The sequence below is a fragment of the Gordionus sp. m RMFG-2023 genome, chromosome 2 (genome assembly GCF_954871325.1).
Source record: "Gordionus sp. m RMFG-2023 chromosome 2, tfGorSpeb1-WG-v2, whole genome shotgun sequence".
NCBI classification, from domain to species: Eukaryota; Metazoa; Nematomorpha; class Gordioida; order Chordodea; family Parachordodidae; genus Gordionus; species Gordionus sp. m RMFG-2023.
In genome coordinates, this window is record NC_088776.1 from 3,317,438 (window position 1) to 3,335,109 (window position 17,672).

Below are 17,672 nucleotides of genomic sequence, written 5' to 3' on the forward strand. Positions count from 1 at the left end.
TTTTTTACCTCCTTAGCAACATAAATATACGCCTATCTAGTTAATGTTTTTTTTCGATATAGAGCCCCTATAGTAGTTATAAATTTTTATTGTAACTTCGGTGTTTTTTTTTTCAGATTTTTAAAAGTTCAAGCGATATTTCTTCTACCAATAATTATTGATGTTTATATAAAAAATTTTAAAGCCGTATTTTATAGAAGGTCATAACGATATAAAATTTAAATGTCGATGTATCAATTATCCCTAGTTAATTTTTTCTATCTATTTAATTGTTCTCTAGGCTACTAATTATATTTTTTCCCCCGATTAATAATTTCACCGCTATTGGCTTATTTAATCGTCTTTTTTAAGTGCCTTATTTCTCTTGAAATGCCATTAATTATTAATTCTAAGAGTTTGTTAGGCGAAGTTAAAGATTCCAACCGAACAGATGCCCAGTATTTCTTCCAAACCGAACCTGAATCGGGTATTCATTACGATGCCTATCCCCGAATAAAGTATATATATATTTTTTTTTCTTATCAAATTTATCACGATTTTAAATAATAATTTGCATATTACAAATCGAATATTTAACCCCACCCCCCCCCCCTCCCTTCCCTTAAAAAAATAAATAAAATAAAATTAGGCAATATTATATTTACAAAACCCACAACACAAACAACGTTAATGAATATCACATTATTTTTTAATATAACTTAAATAATTAATTTATGGTGCATAATTATCTGTCTCATCTGTCTCAGGATTTGTATACCTTCTTGGAGGTACTTTTCAGGTACGAATCTTCTTTTTCCTTGAGTTTTATTTCTTCGAATATCTTTTCCTGTTCCTCTTTAGGTATGGCGGCCCTGTATTCCTTCATTATATCGAATTTTTCCCAAGGGGTCGCGTACTTCTTCTTGCGCTTAACATCCTTTTCCGATAACAGCGAAGCGTAATCCTGAACACCTCGGAGATCGCATCGCTCCCATCTCTTTTCCCAAGGTTTGGGTTTGAAAGTCACCTTCAAATATAAATCATAAAATTATATATACAAAATAAGATATTGAATTTACCCGTAGTAAATACATTATTTACTAATATTTTTTTTATCGTATTGAAATAAAAATAAATAAATAAAGAAAGAAAGAAAGAAAAAACTTTTAAGGGATTGACGGGAACGGGATCATTGGCGGAATGGAAAACCTTGGGCATATTAACATCGAATGTGCTATATTCAGGTAGGGCATCTCTCAAGTACAATAAATGATCATCGAGCCTTTTTTCCAGTTTGATTATGTCTATAGACAGAATGGTGGGATTGTACATTTCATAGCTCACCTCGACACCTTAAAAATATACGATTAATTTTAGGGCTGTAACCTATCTACCCAATGTTAAAGTTATGAAGTTTTTTGAATAAAAAAGAATTTTTTTATTTTATGATTTGAATATTAAAATGTGAGACGAATATTAATATTATTGTTAACGAACTTGAATGTACTGAGAATATTATTGTTAATTTTAATTTTGAATATAAAATTTTTTTTGAATATTAATTTTTTTTTGTGAATATTTAATCTGTTAACATATATGAACCCCGAATTTGTGAATCGATTTTGATTCATTTTTTTTTTATTTACTATATAGTTTGGATTACCAAAATTGGATTACTAAAGTATTAATTTATATTTAAGACATTAATATTTATCTTTCCATTCATACCAAAAACATCGAAATTTAGCACCCAATTCCTAAACTAATGTTTTTTAAACGACTCGATTTTTAAAAAAAAACGGCTAAGCTAGTATTTTAACCAAAAAAAAATACGCGAACCTCGAGATTATAGATGCTCAAACGTTTCTGCCTTCTATGAGCAAAATCTCCACCTAACTCATCCCTAACTAGTGTTATTAAACGGCTCGCTTTGAGTTAAAAACGGCTAACACAGCATTTTATCCACCAGAAATAATATTACGCAAGCCTGAAAAATTTTGTTCGTAGAAGGAGTAAAAGGTCTAAACATATAGTATCGAAATTTCGAGGCTTGGCGCGAAAATATTGAGTTAGCCGTTTTTAAAAATAGGCTCGAAACGAGCCTTTTAACAACATTATCCCTAACCCAACCCTAACTCTATTATTTGGCTAGAATATTGGGTTAGCTTTTTCAAAAAATCGAGCCGTAGGCTAGATGGATTCCCATTATGTTTAACTATTGCCAGAAAACTCATCAAAACACAGTCATATTTCGAGATCTTTATAACTAGGATATTTATTTATTTTATCTGCCCAAGAATTTTGAGCAAAAAAAAAAAATCTTACGAAGATCACAAAATTGAATAATTTTTTTTAAAAAAAAAATTGTGATTTCACATCATGAAAGGGGTTTTTTTTATACATATAGAAAAATCAAAGCAGCTATCCAAATTAAAATAGAATTCGTCAAATAATTTTAATCATGATCCTTTTTTAACAAATATTAATACGAAATGTCCCAGTATTTGTATATTTTGCAATATTTTTTAATATATCCGACAATTAATAATATTGCCTATTGTTGATTGGTCGGAGAAAATAAAAGGATATTTCTTATGATAGATTTGTTTTAATAAGAATTATCATATTTTGTCATTCGGATTTTTTTTTCATCCTAAAATGATGAAAAATAAAAGAATTTATAAATTTGTTTAATTTTTAAAGTTTTTGATTTATTATTATTGAAAATAAAAGTATTAAGTAAGAAATTAAGATTTAAGAAATTATTTAGTAAAAAAAGTGAAGATTAAGAAATGAAATATTTTCTGAATATACAAAAGTTATTATTTCTCCCTCATATATTCATTATATTTTTTTTAAAGAAATTGTAGACAACTTTGTTGAATCAATAAAAATAATGTGATCCACTAAGGTTGTCAACAAATGTAAAATAAATTAATTTGAATGTCTGCCATCATTCCCTAATAAGTGTTGAGGAGAAGATTTCATTTTCAACTTTTAAAATCTTAAACACCTTAGGATGCACAAAGGACAACAAAGCAAAATGGAGAAGTTAGGTCATACAATTAACGTTCATCTGGATCTGGATGATGAATTTAATGATGCTATAATTGGCATTACTATTAAAAAGAATCATGGTAGATTATTATCAGTATATCACAATTATTTTAATTCGTGGCATACTCATATTATATATATATACCATTTTATATATATACTATATCAGAGACCTGCAAGCCCGGCTCTAAGCCCGGGCCGGGCCTAAAAAATTTTTTTTACGGGCCGGGCCTTAATATTTTTTATAAAATTTTTTACATTATGAGTTAATGGTTATAAGATTATATTAAATTATAGTTATGATTATCATAATATTAGGTGATGGTTAACACACCTAACACCCACAGATCGATCTAATTATTAATTTCCTGCAAATTTATTCAAAGTATTAATATATTTTTTTATAATTCATATCTAAATTTTTACAACATATTTTACCAAAACAATCAAATAAAGGAATATCTTAAATAAGCCCCAATATTCAAGTATTAATAATATATTTTTTATAATTCATATCTAAATTTTTAGAATATTTACCATAACAATCAAATAAAGGAATATCATGGCACAAAATACTAATGATATAATTAATAAAATTAAAAATAATATTTATTCTTTTAGAAATACAAATAATAATTGAAAATCTGAAATATGGGCTAAATTTAACATCATCATAGATGAAAATAAAAAAACTTTGGCTACGTACAATATAAGAATTGTTCAAGTATATTATCTTAGAATTATAAACATGGTACATCACATCTAAAAAGACATAAATGTGATGGTAAATCCATGAAAATTAAAAAAATTTTTTTACACCTGAAAAACCAACCTATAAATGTAATATAAAATATTTAAAAATTATAAAATAAATTATATTAATATTGTGCAATTAGATTATATTTTCAAAATACTATTTATTATACATGCATTTTTTTAAATAGCGATTTATTTTTATTTTATAAATTAAATACAATATATTATATTCTCAAAATATTTTCCATTTTTATAAATTAAATATTAGTTTTATTTTTTTTAAATGCAATATAAAATATAGTATATGCTCAAAATATTATTACCATTTTTATGAATATTAGTTGTATTTTATAAATGCAAAAAATATAGTATATGCTCAAAATATCCATTTTTATAAATAACAGTTTTATAATTTTTATAAATTCAATATAATATTCTCAAAATATTAGCTTTTTTCATGTATTTTTTAAATAATAAGCAATAATACTTGCTGAAAAATATATATGGTAAAATACCTCATAGCTGAATTTTTGTATATACCAGGTCAAATATAATTTTAAAAAATTCCAAGCCGGGCCTGAAATTTTAAAATCCGGGCCGGGCCGTAAAAAATTTTTTTTTAATTTATCCGGGCCAGGCCCTAAATTTTTAAATCCGGGCCGGGCCGTAAAAAAAATTTTTAAAAAATATCCGGGCCAGGCCGGGCCTAAAAAATTTGAAACTTGAAACCGGGCCAGGCCGTGCAAATGGTGCCTCTGCAGGACTCTGTACTATATACCTTTTTTTACAATTCATTTTATATTTTTCAATTCATAATGCTGGAACGCAAAAACTGGCATATGGTTATTTTATAAGCTATACAATTATTTCACATGTGTTCATTAGTGTTGTTAAGCAGCTAGATTGAGCCAAGACCACTCATTCAGAGGATTTAATTGCAAAAATTTGAAATGTTGTACCAGTTCCAACTTTATCAAATAACTTAATTTTAATAATGTAAATATATTCTCTAAATAAGTTGAACCATTTGCATAGATCCAGTCAATTAGCAATATCTTCACAATTTCATATAAATATATAAGAAAATAAATTGGTGGGGGGGGGGGGAGTATCTTTCTGACAAACAAGTTTTTTTTAAAAAAAATGGTTAATGAATAATAAACTTTGTAAGGTTAATATTTTCGATATTAAATCAATACCTAGATTGTCAATAATGTTTCGCAGAATGAAAAAATGCCTCATGCCATGTTCACCACGTAAGATACATACTCCCATAAATTTATTGATTTTATCCTCTGCATATGGATCTGCAACCGTTACACTCATAATAGTCCCTTTATTTATTTAAATATATAGTATAAGCTTTTTAAATTAATCATACCCACATAAAATTCTGGGATAACCATTTTCATTCTCCTTTTAATCATGTCTTTTCTCTCTAACATTTCACATAACTTATTTCTTTTTGTCCAGTCATTGTTATTTGGTAAGAATTCTGGATATATAAATCTGAATAAGATAAATAATGCAAATAAGATTTCATATAATTTTAAACCTATACTCTTTAGTAATCTTAGATGAATCTTGCTGATGTAAATCTGTATCATCCATTGGTATTCCATAATACTTATGTACTAGTTGAAGCCTTTTAACTTTGTCAAAAAAAATATATATATATTATTTATGATTACATTTTGAAATATAAATAATAGACTATGTGAAATTTATTTCTATATTTTTAAATCTAATAACAAAATTACTTTATACAATTAAAATTTTTAAAGGATATTAATAAATCAAAATTATTTTAATTAAGGTAGTTATTATCCCTCAATTTAATTTGGATTAAATTATTCTACTATAAAATTGAAAAATACTAAAGTTCTAAATAATTTTAAGGAATTGATTCATGTAATAATATAGATTACTTATAGGTAAATTTAATTTTTTTAATAAATTTCTACGCATGGTAAATCAAAAAATTATGCGTGAATGCAAAAATAAATTTTATAACAGATGTTGAATATTTTAATAATTGTAAAATTATATAATAATAAATTTGCAAAACTTTATTAATATTATCTAGTAAATTAAATATGGGTTAAAGGAACCATTTTTATAAAGTAGACTACATAAAACTTTAGAATTTTAGGGTTTGTACAACATAAATTTGATATTTTTATATATTTAACAATTTTAAAATAGAAATGACGACTTTTCGCCTTCAAATATATGTCGTATTCAAATATGAATTCAAACCTATTATATTTACATATTAGATGGTAATTCGCAATCTAGCAAGAAAACATGCTAAATTATTTCTTATTTATAATACGCATTTCTTGAGACATTATAATTTTACGAAGTATTAAAAAAAAAGAGAAATTTATTGTCGATATTAAATTATTTACCATTCAATATTTTTTTATTGAACATTTACTTTGCTTTTGATTATAAGTATAAAAACTTAAAGCAGGTTAAAATTTTTGTAATGATTACCTATTTTTTAAATTTTACTATCGTTCATTTTTTAAATAAAAAATAACAAAATAATTCGATATGAACTTAATAAAAATTTAAGATGTATTAATGTACACCAGTGACGAAGCGTCAAATTTACTACTAGGGAAGCAATCAAAAAAAAATTTTTTTTTATTTTAGTCAAACTCAAACCATTAAAACATTAAGATTTATAAATAAGTGGTATGCGTCTTTGTTTTTGAGTAAAAGTTATCGCTAGATTTTAATTTTTTTAATCGAAATCATTGGCTCATCCTGTTTGTGCAATAAGATTTGATTCTTTTTAAAAATGAAAAACTCCGTTCTGCACTTGCTTTTGATGAAGCCAAAGTTAAGATGAATTTGCATAATTTAAAAAACTCTTTAAAACTTTTCATCAAATCTGTGCATATTAAAAATTTAAGTATTTCATTAACCTTCTATTTCTTTCTAAATTCAACATACCGAAACATTATTTTTAATTCGGTTTCCTGCTTGTGTAAGTGAAAAAATTGAGAATAAGTGTCGTTTAAATTATCTAATAAATATTTTGGGAAATTTTGATTATTTTGAATTTACTAATATCTAACAATTCGACAAATTTAATATTTTTAGTGTACGACATATGAAATAGAATTAATCGAATTATTTTGAATATTGCTTGATAGTCCAATAAAAACTGCACTATTTCTAAACGATGTTTCAATAGTAAATTTTCTTCCGCGAGCAAATAAATTAATCATATATAATTCCCTATATTTATTGAATTAGAAGATTCATCATCACCACGGAATACGAGATCCTGAATTCCAAGAAAACATATAGAGTTGATCAATATTTTTAATATTTCTCTATTTGATTTGACTTTAGAATTATGCTGTTTCATTGATATTTTGCGCATCGAATCTATCATATTTCCAATACGAAGTTGGCCAAATGTTTTTAATTGAATCATCGACTGAAATGAGTGCCGTTTAACTGTCTTTGAAAAATTATTCATATCCGAAAATCCTTTATCATTCCAAACATATTTTTCCTTTGGGAATAATAGGTAGGACCAACAATATAGTGAATTAGAAAATTAACATCCAGTGAGCCATTCATATTTTTCATATTTATCGATAGAAAAATTACGAATGCAAGTTTTGATTTCTTTTTTTAAGTTTTGTGGGTTTTTTACATTTTTCAATAATCAATTTTTTTGCATTAAAAATTTCTTGAGCTAAATGATATTGTTAATAAATTTTCAATAATACAATTACAATTATTAAACATTAATTAAGTTTTGAAAACGAAAAATTTTTTATTTTAAAAAATTAAGGAAAAATATTATAAAAAAAAATTTCTTCTCTTTTATTTATTAAAAAAATAAGCATTTTTTTATTTGCTTCCCCAATGCTTATTTTTTATGGTAAAATTACTCAATACCATAGATTTTCTCTTTATTTATTTAAAAAAATAAGCAATATTAAATTCATGTATATTTTTTTTAACGTAGTAAAAGTAATAGTAAATTCTTTAACGTAAAAATAATAGTTTAGTAACTTTTTTAACGTTGTAAAAATAAGTATTTCTTAATATAGTAAAAATAATATTAATTTTTAACGTTATAAAAAATTTATTAATCTTTTTAACGTTATAAAAAAATATATTAATCTTTTTAACGTTATAAAAATTATAATAATTTTTTTTAACGAAGTAGTTTAGTTTATTTAGCATAGTACAAAGATAATATTAAGTTTATTTAAAACTTGCTTCTATGAACGCTTCGTCACTGATGTACACGACACTTGTAATGTACAAGTAAAAATAGAATATAAAAAGATATAAATTATTTTTTTTAAAAAACCAAATGTGAAATTTAAGTAAAAGTGTACATTTTTTTAAATGATATTCTATGTGATCAACAACAATGTCTACCCTAAAATTTAACGAGGTATAAAGTAACACTACTAAACATCAATTCGCTAAATCACAATATCAAGTGGCCATCTTTAAAAAACCTTTAGATAATGTCATTAGAGCCCAAACTATGAAGTCAATTGCGCATATTAATGAAAATGATTTCAATGATACTCTACTCAATGACATCACGAGGAATTATATGAAGGGTTTCCGCAGAGGGGGAAATGCTGAGATGGTCTACTTTTGTTAAATTTAAATGATTATTATTTTCATGCATTTAAATTATTTAATATCTTAAATTTTTGTTTTATAATATATACAAAGAACATGATGTTATTTTTATTTTACCACTTTCGATTCTTATTAAGGAGAATTGCCCAAAAATTTGACAAATCTTGTGATAAATCTGAATTACATAGATTTTCAGATAACGATAGGTTGTTCATGGAGAAATATTGTGTGGTTAGTGTTAATCAAGAACTATGATATGTATATAAATGATTTTATAGGTTATCGAACCAATTGCTACGGCTCTTTCAATTTTAGCGAGCGGAGAAAAAATATATTTACGATATCTCACTCCCACGGTATCTAATATAATATAAAAACTTTAAAAAATGGCTTTAAATAATTTTAAGTTTTGTAAGCCCCTTATTAATTCAATCCTGGATGGCATAGATTAAAGGTTTGCTTATACAATTTATATTTTGATTATCTTTTATTTTCAATTTCAAACACATCTTATAAAGATGAATATATACTAATTGCAATAATTCACCCGCTATTTAAATTGGATTGGTCCTGGATAAAAATAGAGGTCAACAAAGGAAGAATGCTATAACTTATTTCTAGTTTGTGAAAAGATCTTGATAAAGAAAGATCAGACTTATTTCCTTTACCCAACACACATACCAGAATATTATAAGACAAAGATCTTTTTTTAATGAGGAAATGAATGAAGATCATTTTGAAGATGATCTATTAAGATTTTTTTTTAAAAATGAGTTAATTCTTTAAATATTTTTAATAAATTACCCGAATTATAATTTTTATTTATTAGATATAATAATACAAGTCACCCATCCTCTGCCCCAATTAAAGTGTTTACCACCAGGGGCATCGCTAGCCTTTAAAATCTCAGGGGGCCCAACTAACAAATTTTTATGGAGGACTTCGCTCCCTATACCTCCCTAATTTGCGGGCTTTCGGCAGGATTTTATATTCATATATAATACATTTTTAAGATTTGCTAATTTGGAACAATTATTTTGAATTTCATATTTTGTCATTTATCATATTATACATACAAAATAAACTAGCAAATAAATAATTAAAACAATAAAAGACATTTCTAAATGTAATATTTTTTAATACAAAATTTATTAATTACAGTATAAAATATTTTCTCTGATATAATAAAATTTTGCGCCTAAAGAATTACAAGTGATAAAAAAGGTTAATTAATTCATACGTATGCCTCAATTGATAATGGTTTTTAAAAACCACATTAGCAACTTACATTGACAAAAGGTCAATATAACTCTCTGTTACCAATATACACAATGTTTATATAATGGAGCAATAGGAAAAATTTATAGACCTAACCAAATTAACAATTCTTTAAGAAGAGAATATAAAGGGCCAATCCAAATCATAAAACTATATGGTGTTTAGAGCTTCCTCTTAGATGACATGATGGAAGATCACTAATCGAGAAAATTATTGTAAGATATTATATTTCTAAAAGATTATACATAGCCACACAAATAATAGATGCTGGTTAATTAGCAGTCATAGCCAAGCCATGACACCACTTTGTTAACTCATATCAGAATTTATTATGTTAGATAAATTGATAAAACAAAAACACTAAAAATAATTAGAAGTAATTATGCAAATATAATGAAGACTTGAGTTATTTACATGGCTAGGAACATTTTGTAACTATAAAATAAAAACCAGAGTGATATAATGAAAACAATTAAGATTTTATATATTATTGTCGCACCACCTCTAGTTGGTATATTATATCTTAAAATAATGGTAGTTTATAATAATATCAAAAATATACTCATATTAAAAATTTAACTCAAAACTGTTTTTCAAAGAAGAAAAAAATAGCTTTCCTAAAAACACCTAAAATATGAGAGGAAAAGATATCTAATTTATTACATCCATTGTGGGATGAATAATAAGATGTTTAATTTTTAATAATATTTTTAAATAAATAGATGGTGTTAAAAAATTGAATGCAAATTGTTACTTATATTTATATACAAAAGCATTTATTAGTAAAATTTATTAAAATATTAACTGCAATATATTATATAACTGTCAAATACGTCTGAAGTGGCATTTTACCTAATGTTTTATAATCAATTTTATATATTAGAGGATTCTAAACTATATGTCTACTTACTTTTTATTTTATAAAGGAATCTCTTATACTTATTTGGACCTTGAAAATATTTTTAGGAAGTGTCATGGTAATTAAATTTAAAAATGAATATTATAGTTGATTAGTGATTTTGAACTCGGCTAATTACAATATTAAATTTGTTAATTGTCAATTAATAAATGATTATATTAATTTAATTATGGTTGTTGTAGTTTGCAATGTTTTTTTTTATTTTTAGTAGAAATGTCAATCATTTTTAATAATAACTTTGATTTTTTTGATTATCATTTTTTTATCGTTTTTTTAAATTATTTTTCATCATTAATTTTTTATGTTCAAATGTGAATTCTCATGAAACTGATGTTTCAAATGAGATAAATATTGATCAGTCAATTGAAATATATGAGATTTTAATGACTGAGCGATTAGTCGAACCTTGTCCTTGTCCGAGAGTTATTGTAAGAATTGACTCGAGGGAAATCATGTTGTTCGACACAGAGGCTAGCATTTCAATAATGTCTAGGAAAAATTACTATAAGTATTGGCCTGGGGACATACTTGAAAAAGAATCTATGTGCGTCAGGCAATTTGACGGGTCGGAAATTGTAGATTTGGGAAAAACTAAGTTGGGAGTAATTCTCCATGATACCACATTTTTCCTAGATTTGTAATGAAGAAAGAGGTGGAGACCATCATGGGGTGGGATTGAATTGTTCATTTAGGTCCTTTCAATAATTATTGGAATATTTTTGCCATTCATAATGGTTCGGCCCTAAATGAGACTAAAAACAAAAATAAGGGTTATATTATAATTTAAATAATAAAAGTCAATTAAGCTTCAGCTGTTAATGCTAAATTAATATTTAGTGAGTGATATTGATATTCTGTTTTTAACATAATGATTGCAAGCTGACATATTGAAAATATAATTCATACGTAATAATCAAATCTAATAATTAAAATAGTATTCATTTAATAAAAATTTAGATAGTTTTTTAATTTTTAAATAATAAAATTAAATCTATATATTACTTAATAGAATTATGAAAGTGAAGAAGAGAGCTTGGAACTAATAAAAAATTGTTCACTTTATTACTTTTTTAATCTTGTATTAATATATTTTTATACAAACTAATATTAGAATATGAAATCAAAAGGTAAAGTTATAAAACGAAAAGAAAACTAATAATTTGAAGAAGTTAAATATGTAAATTAATTAAATGAATGCGCGTTACATAAAATTTAAACATATTACTATTTAATAACCAAAATATATAATATTTTAATTTAATAATTCCTATAATATAACAGAAAGAAATCGTTCAAGAGGCAATCAAAAAAAAATTTTTAGTTCAAGGGGATATTTAGGAACCATTAAATTTTTTTTTGCTTCAGGGGGCTATTCAAATTTTTAAGGGGGCTCGAGCCCCTGCGCGCCTCTCTCTCTAGTGACGTCACTGTTTAGCACGGCGAAAGCTGTATTAAGCACTAAACGATGTTGTTTGTCTAATCAAAATTTTGAAAATCAACTGTTGCTAAAAATAAATAAAAATTGTTACAAAAAGATGTTATCTTATATATATATTATTTTTGTAAAATTTTATGTATATTATATATTGTAAGAAAAAAATTAATAATTTTTTTGTATATATTATTTTATTTTTTAAGTACGTTACTTTTTGGAATAATCATTAATACGCCTTCCTTTTTTAAAAAGATAACGAGTAACGGTAACGCGTTCATTTTTTTTCAGGCGTAACAAATAATGGTTATGCGTTTCTTTTTTGTAGTAACGCTTACAGCACTTACAACTTTATAAATGCAACCCCACCCCGTATTCAACGTATATATTTTGTTTTCTTTAGCCCCAATAAGTAATCGGCTTATATTATTTTAAATTAGTTCTTCGTAAAGTTACTGCAATCCAGTTCTCATTTTATAAAGAGCATCCTAGCCTCACTTTTAATGTGATTTTGAAAGACTCTTTTGGTTTTGTGGTATAATTAATTTTTTAAATTAATATTAAGCGTCAAAAAATAACTCCAACTGACTGGAGGCGATTCTAAACATGAAAGGGGCATAACAGGCGATAAGCTAGGTTGTCTAATTCCGTCGACAGTCAAGCATTTTTCCTGTATCACTAATAGATTAATTTAATAATCATTGTTTTTATGTCCGGAAGTTAGCGATAGCTTTTGCTATGATAATTTTAATCGGCTAGATGGACACACGGGTTGAATATCTTTAGCCTCTTGACAGGAAAATAAATGGTTCCTCTATTAGTTTTACTATTATATTGTATTATAAATGTTATATATTTTTTATATCTTATATGAATTTTATTTATATTTAAATATATTATAAAAAATTTAATAAAAATTTTACAGCTCATTTAAAATTGGCGGGTTAATTGTATTATATTGAGCCATTCATTCATTTTTTATGAAAACTTAAATTTTTTAAAAAAAAAATTATTTTTAAAAAAATGAGATCTGAAACGAAATTTAATATTAATGAGTTGCATAATTTAAAATTATCTGAAGTTAATAATAATTTTATATCTTGTTGCACACCTTTTCGGTGTTTTAATCAAAATACAATAGAAATTAATTTTCCTAAAGATTCCATCAAAATCAGATGCTCAAACAAACAGTGTAGATACGCTAAATATATGCATATCTCATGCTTTGAAATATGGCAGGATAATATTGTAAGCCAAGTTCATTATAATTTAAATAATATATACCCAAAAGAATACATATCACAAACATTATGGAAAGAACATCAGTATGACTTAAATATACCTATTTGCCAATGCAAATGTAAATGTGGATTTTTAAAAAGGGAGAGCTATAATTACTTTGTATCTGTTGCCTCGGAAAACAAAAATGACATGTTATGGAAAAATTATAATATGCTTAACAACATAATTGAAAATGACCCTTATAATCATCCTCATAGATTCAGAAAAGAAAGCTTATCCAGTAGCTTGTCACTTTCATCATTTGATGATAATTCTTACAGTCCTATGAATTCTTACATCCCAAATTTCACGGCCCTTATCCAAAATGGCCTCAACAAAGAGTCCACCACAGGTTTCAATACACCTTATTCCATTAAGAAACAACACTTGAACAACAATATGACTAATGGAAATTATTCAAGTGATTCCATGGATGGGTCTGGTACTGAAAACTCATCTTCAAATAACTCTACTCACTTTCGTCCATTCATAAAAACAGATAATAATATGCATTACCAACAAGGTAGATTGTCAGGTGATGTAATCAACAATATTTACCAAAATAAAAGTCCTATTATAACAACCACTTCACCCTTAACAGTTAATAATTCAAACAATCAGCAAACTATAAATGGGTCGTCTTTTTATTATAACAACAATGTTCTTCCCCTACAAAAATATGATCAAAAACAGGATAATGGCACTGGCAATTCAATGATACAGAATGATTCTCTGACACTGCCATTGGTACATACAATTTGTCCTTTTCCCAATCGATCTAATTATGAACCCTTTAATCGTTTGCCTCGGTCTCTTGTAAATTCATTCCACGTAAAGATGGAGGATGAAGGACCTCATGGTAAATATAATTGTTTTGTTTATTTTTTTAAAATAACCTTTAAAAATTAAAATAATCATACTTTTTAATCACGTTTTTAGAAATACTATATAGCAATCTTAAATTTCATTTCAAAATATAAAAATAGCCATAAGATTGTCTCCATTATATTAGTTTTTGATAACTAAAGATGAGCACCTTATTTAAAGAGGATTGCCAAATGGTTCCCAGCTTATCCCCCACCAAAATATTAAGATAATTATTAAAACATCTTATAGGTAATGATGAAACACGCTACTCCATACTATCCCGTTTGTCAGCTCTAAACCGAACACAATTATCTTGCGTTATATGTGCCTGTAATATGACAGTCTATGACAGGTATCCTCTCATAGATGGTGTATTATTTCTGTCTCCAGTCAATCATTATTTTGACCCATCGCTCACCACTCCCATTAATAATAAAAACAATCAATCAACTATAGAAGCCTATCTGGGAGATAACAAAACATATTTTGAATTGAGAATGACTATTCCCAGTGGAGATATGAGTGGTAATAGCACCAATCAATTTCGATATTTGAATGCTATATGCTTAGATTGCTCCAGTGGAGCAAAATGGTTACAGCTGATAAAGGAAGCATCTAATTTATCAAGCCATTTCTCAAACACTGGAGAAGATGATATAGATAGTGATGATATAATCACTATCAACCAGTTAAAGGGGGAAAAGGGAGACTTTGATTCTACTTTACAGAACACAGATTGGAAGAAAACAGACAATACACAGCCACCACAATTATCAGCTTTAAATCTTACACTTCCTGTGTGCCGTTACTGCCAAACACCATGGGATGGTTCCAGATTCACAGTGGGCACTCTTTACTCATATGACGTCCTCAACTCTAGTCCCTGTTGCAATCAAAGATCCAAGTGCAACATGTGCTCAGCCACCATATCTCCGGTATCTAATGGTGTTCAACCTTCCTCTCATTTTAATAATTGCTCCCCCAAGCATTTTGGGTTTGAACAATCACCCTATGGCCAAACTACCAATGGCTACCCGAGCAATATTGGAACTTCTTCTATTAATCCTAACCAATATTACACTCACTATTCCAGAAGACTAGAATGCCCCTTTTGCAATTACCCCGATTTTCATTTTGTCAAAAAGGCCTGCCTTGAGCTGATCAATATTCCCCTGCCATCGTTTTTTGTAAAATGGCTTTGTTTGTAAAATAAATAAATAAATAAAATAATTAAACACTATTTTAAATGTTGAAAATATTATTCATTTAATCATTACTATCATACAAAAAAAAGAATGCAAAAACATCCAATTTACATTTATATAAATATAATATCATTTATTTTTGTACATATCTTTATTTTATATTTTTAAATATTTTTATAGAAAATATTTTAAAAAATCTAGATTATAAAAAAAAATAACTTAGATTACATATTATTTTAATTTTTTTAAAAAGTAAAAAAACAAAATAAAAAAATCATTCAAAATTTGAAAAAAACAAAATTATGTTTTTTTCTGTTTGATGAGATTTATGCATCAAAGAATCCTGATTACTTATGCATAATTTTGATATAAATACAAGTATTATAAAATCTTCTTAGTCAAATATTCTTCATTTTGTTGAATTATTTTTTTATTATTTAGATATTTTACCACTGTAATAATATTTAGATTTTATATTTAGATTTTATTTTTTTAAATATCGTCAAATTAAACAAAAAAACAACAACAAAAACATACAAAATCAATTTGCTCACTTACATTTTTGATAAATATATATATTATTTTTTAAAAAAAAACACCTCAAAAATAAAATTATTTTGTTTAAAAAAATAGAAAATTTTTTTTTAAATATTGCTGCAGAAATTAATCAAAAATATGTCAAGTCAAAGACTATGTAATAATAAATGTCTCCAACCCCTCTCAATCACTATCTATTTTTTTTTTAAATTATACCTTTAAAAATATTATATTATCTATATTATAATATTTCAAAAATTATGTATTTAACAAGATGAAACAAAGTATTAATATATCAAACCATATAATATATATAAATATATACACCTATTGTTATTATACTATATATTATTTATAAATAATATTCCCAGATTTCAGATATTATTATTTTATTTTTAAAAACAAAAGTAGATCAAATAAAAAGATAGTGTTTTCCCAAAATTCACAGCTTTAATATTTAATTTCAGGTAGTTTTGTTAAAGAGGCCCATTTAGTTCGATTTTCGAAAACGGCCCGATTAAGATTTTAGCTAAAATAACGCTTAAGCCTCGAAATTTGTCAAACAGATGTTCCAAACCTTTACTTCTATCTATGAGCAAAATCTTTAGGGCCTACATAATATTATTTTGGCTAAGAAGCTTAATAGTGCGCACAAATTGAGCGTTGCAAGCGCAGATAACGCATTTCAAATGGCCTCGTGCAAAATTGGTAAAAATTACCGTTTGGCGTTAGCAACCATTTTAAGGTTTGCTTTTTCGTCACTTTTTTTTTATTCTTCGCTTTGTAAATATTATATAAAAATGTAATATAAATAACTTACTTGTATATACCATTCATCATTTGGAGATGATAATATTGATTTGAAAACAGAATTATAATTAAATTTGTTACTATACATAGAATTTTTGTAATCAATTGAGTTGGTTATGAAAATAATTGATATTGGTCAATAATATCAGCCTAATATAATTAAGTATATAAAATTTTAATTTAATAAACTTTAAATTTTTTAGTAGAATTTTCATTAACTTTGTCATCACAAGCTCTCTTATCATTAAAAGGAATATTTAGACATTAAAAAAATAAGGAGGCAGACGATAATATAATTTCAAAGACAAATCCTTTTTTTTAGAACTTATTTTAAATTTTGAAGCGAAGGATATTTAAAAATTACGGCAAAACGTAAACGCTCAATTTGTTTGCACTATAATAGTGGCCATTTTTTAAAAAAATGGCCAAAACTGGGCTCTTAATAACACTAATTTCGGGGCAACATTGGGTGGAATGGATGCACCCCTTTATTCAACCTACATACTCTACTCACTATCCATTTTATGATTAAATTGATTTTTATAGCTTGGGGGGGGGGGGGTTGTATCTAAAGAAATTTTAATGACCTTCCTCCTATTATTTAAAAGATATATACTCAAAATTAGTGTCGTTAAACAGGTCTATTTAGCCAAAATATTATTAGGCAGGCAAGCCTCGTGATTTCGTTTGCTAGGTGCCCAAAACTTTCTGCCACAAAATATCTAGGCTCGCGTAGTATTTTGCCGCGAAAATATCGTGTCAACCATTTTTAAAAATCGAGCTATTAGTCAACCACTCCTCTAGGGACTTAAATGATTTTCAAAATAAAAAGCAGCTTTAAAAGAAAAAATTTTATCGAAAGTATCAAACCTACCCCAGAACCGAGTTTTGGTTACAATAGTATTTTATTTTATTT

General features: G+C 26.1%; 2 protein-coding genes across 2 annotated transcripts; one reads left to right on the forward strand and one right to left on the reverse strand.

The window, feature by feature from the left end:
- Positions 1-642: 642 nt before the first annotated feature.
- On the reverse strand, positions 643-5,797 carry LOC135924634 (large ribosomal subunit protein bL19m-like). The gene is made up of 6 exons (XM_065459723.1): positions 5,721-5,797; positions 5,348-5,444; positions 5,174-5,301; positions 4,992-5,126; positions 1,144-1,331; positions 643-1,006 (listed from the first exon to the last, which is right to left on the reverse strand). The coding sequence occupies exons 1-6, from the start codon at positions 5,758-5,760 to the stop codon at positions 743-745; spliced, it is 852 nt and encodes a 283-aa protein (XP_065315795.1). The 5' UTR covers positions 5,761-5,797; the 3' UTR covers positions 643-742.
- A 7,255-nt stretch (positions 5,798-13,052) lies between these two features.
- Positions 13,053-15,557, forward strand: LOC135923871 (probable serine/threonine-protein kinase DDB_G0276461). The gene is made up of 2 exons (XM_065458855.1): positions 13,053-14,196; positions 14,454-15,557. The coding sequence occupies exons 1-2, from the start codon at positions 13,080-13,082 to the stop codon at positions 15,410-15,412; spliced, it is 2,076 nt and encodes a 691-aa protein (XP_065314927.1). The 5' UTR covers positions 13,053-13,079; the 3' UTR covers positions 15,413-15,557.
- The last annotated feature ends 2,115 nt before the right edge of the window (positions 15,558-17,672 follow it).

Excerpts from the sequence above, each read along its gene's own strand:
- LOC135923871 (XM_065458855.1), top strand. The coding sequence starts at position 13,080 with ATGAGATCTGAAACGAAATTTAATATTAATGAGTTGCATAATTTAAAA. Across the intron at positions 14,197-14,453 it reads GGAGGATGAAGGACCTCATG|GTAATGATGAAACACGCTAC; the intron begins GTAAATATAATT and ends AACATCTTATAG.
- LOC135924634 (XM_065459723.1), bottom strand. The coding sequence starts at position 5,760 with ATGCGTAGAAATTTATTAAAAAAATTAAATTTACCTATAA. Across the intron at positions 5,445-5,720 it reads AAAATTAAATTTACCTATAA|TTAAAAGGCTTCAACTAGTA; the intron begins GTAATCTATATT and ends TTTTTGACAAAG. Across the intron at positions 5,127-5,173 it reads TATCCCAGAATTTTATGTGG|GGACTATTATGAGTGTAACG; the intron begins GTATGATTAATT and ends AAATAAATAAAG.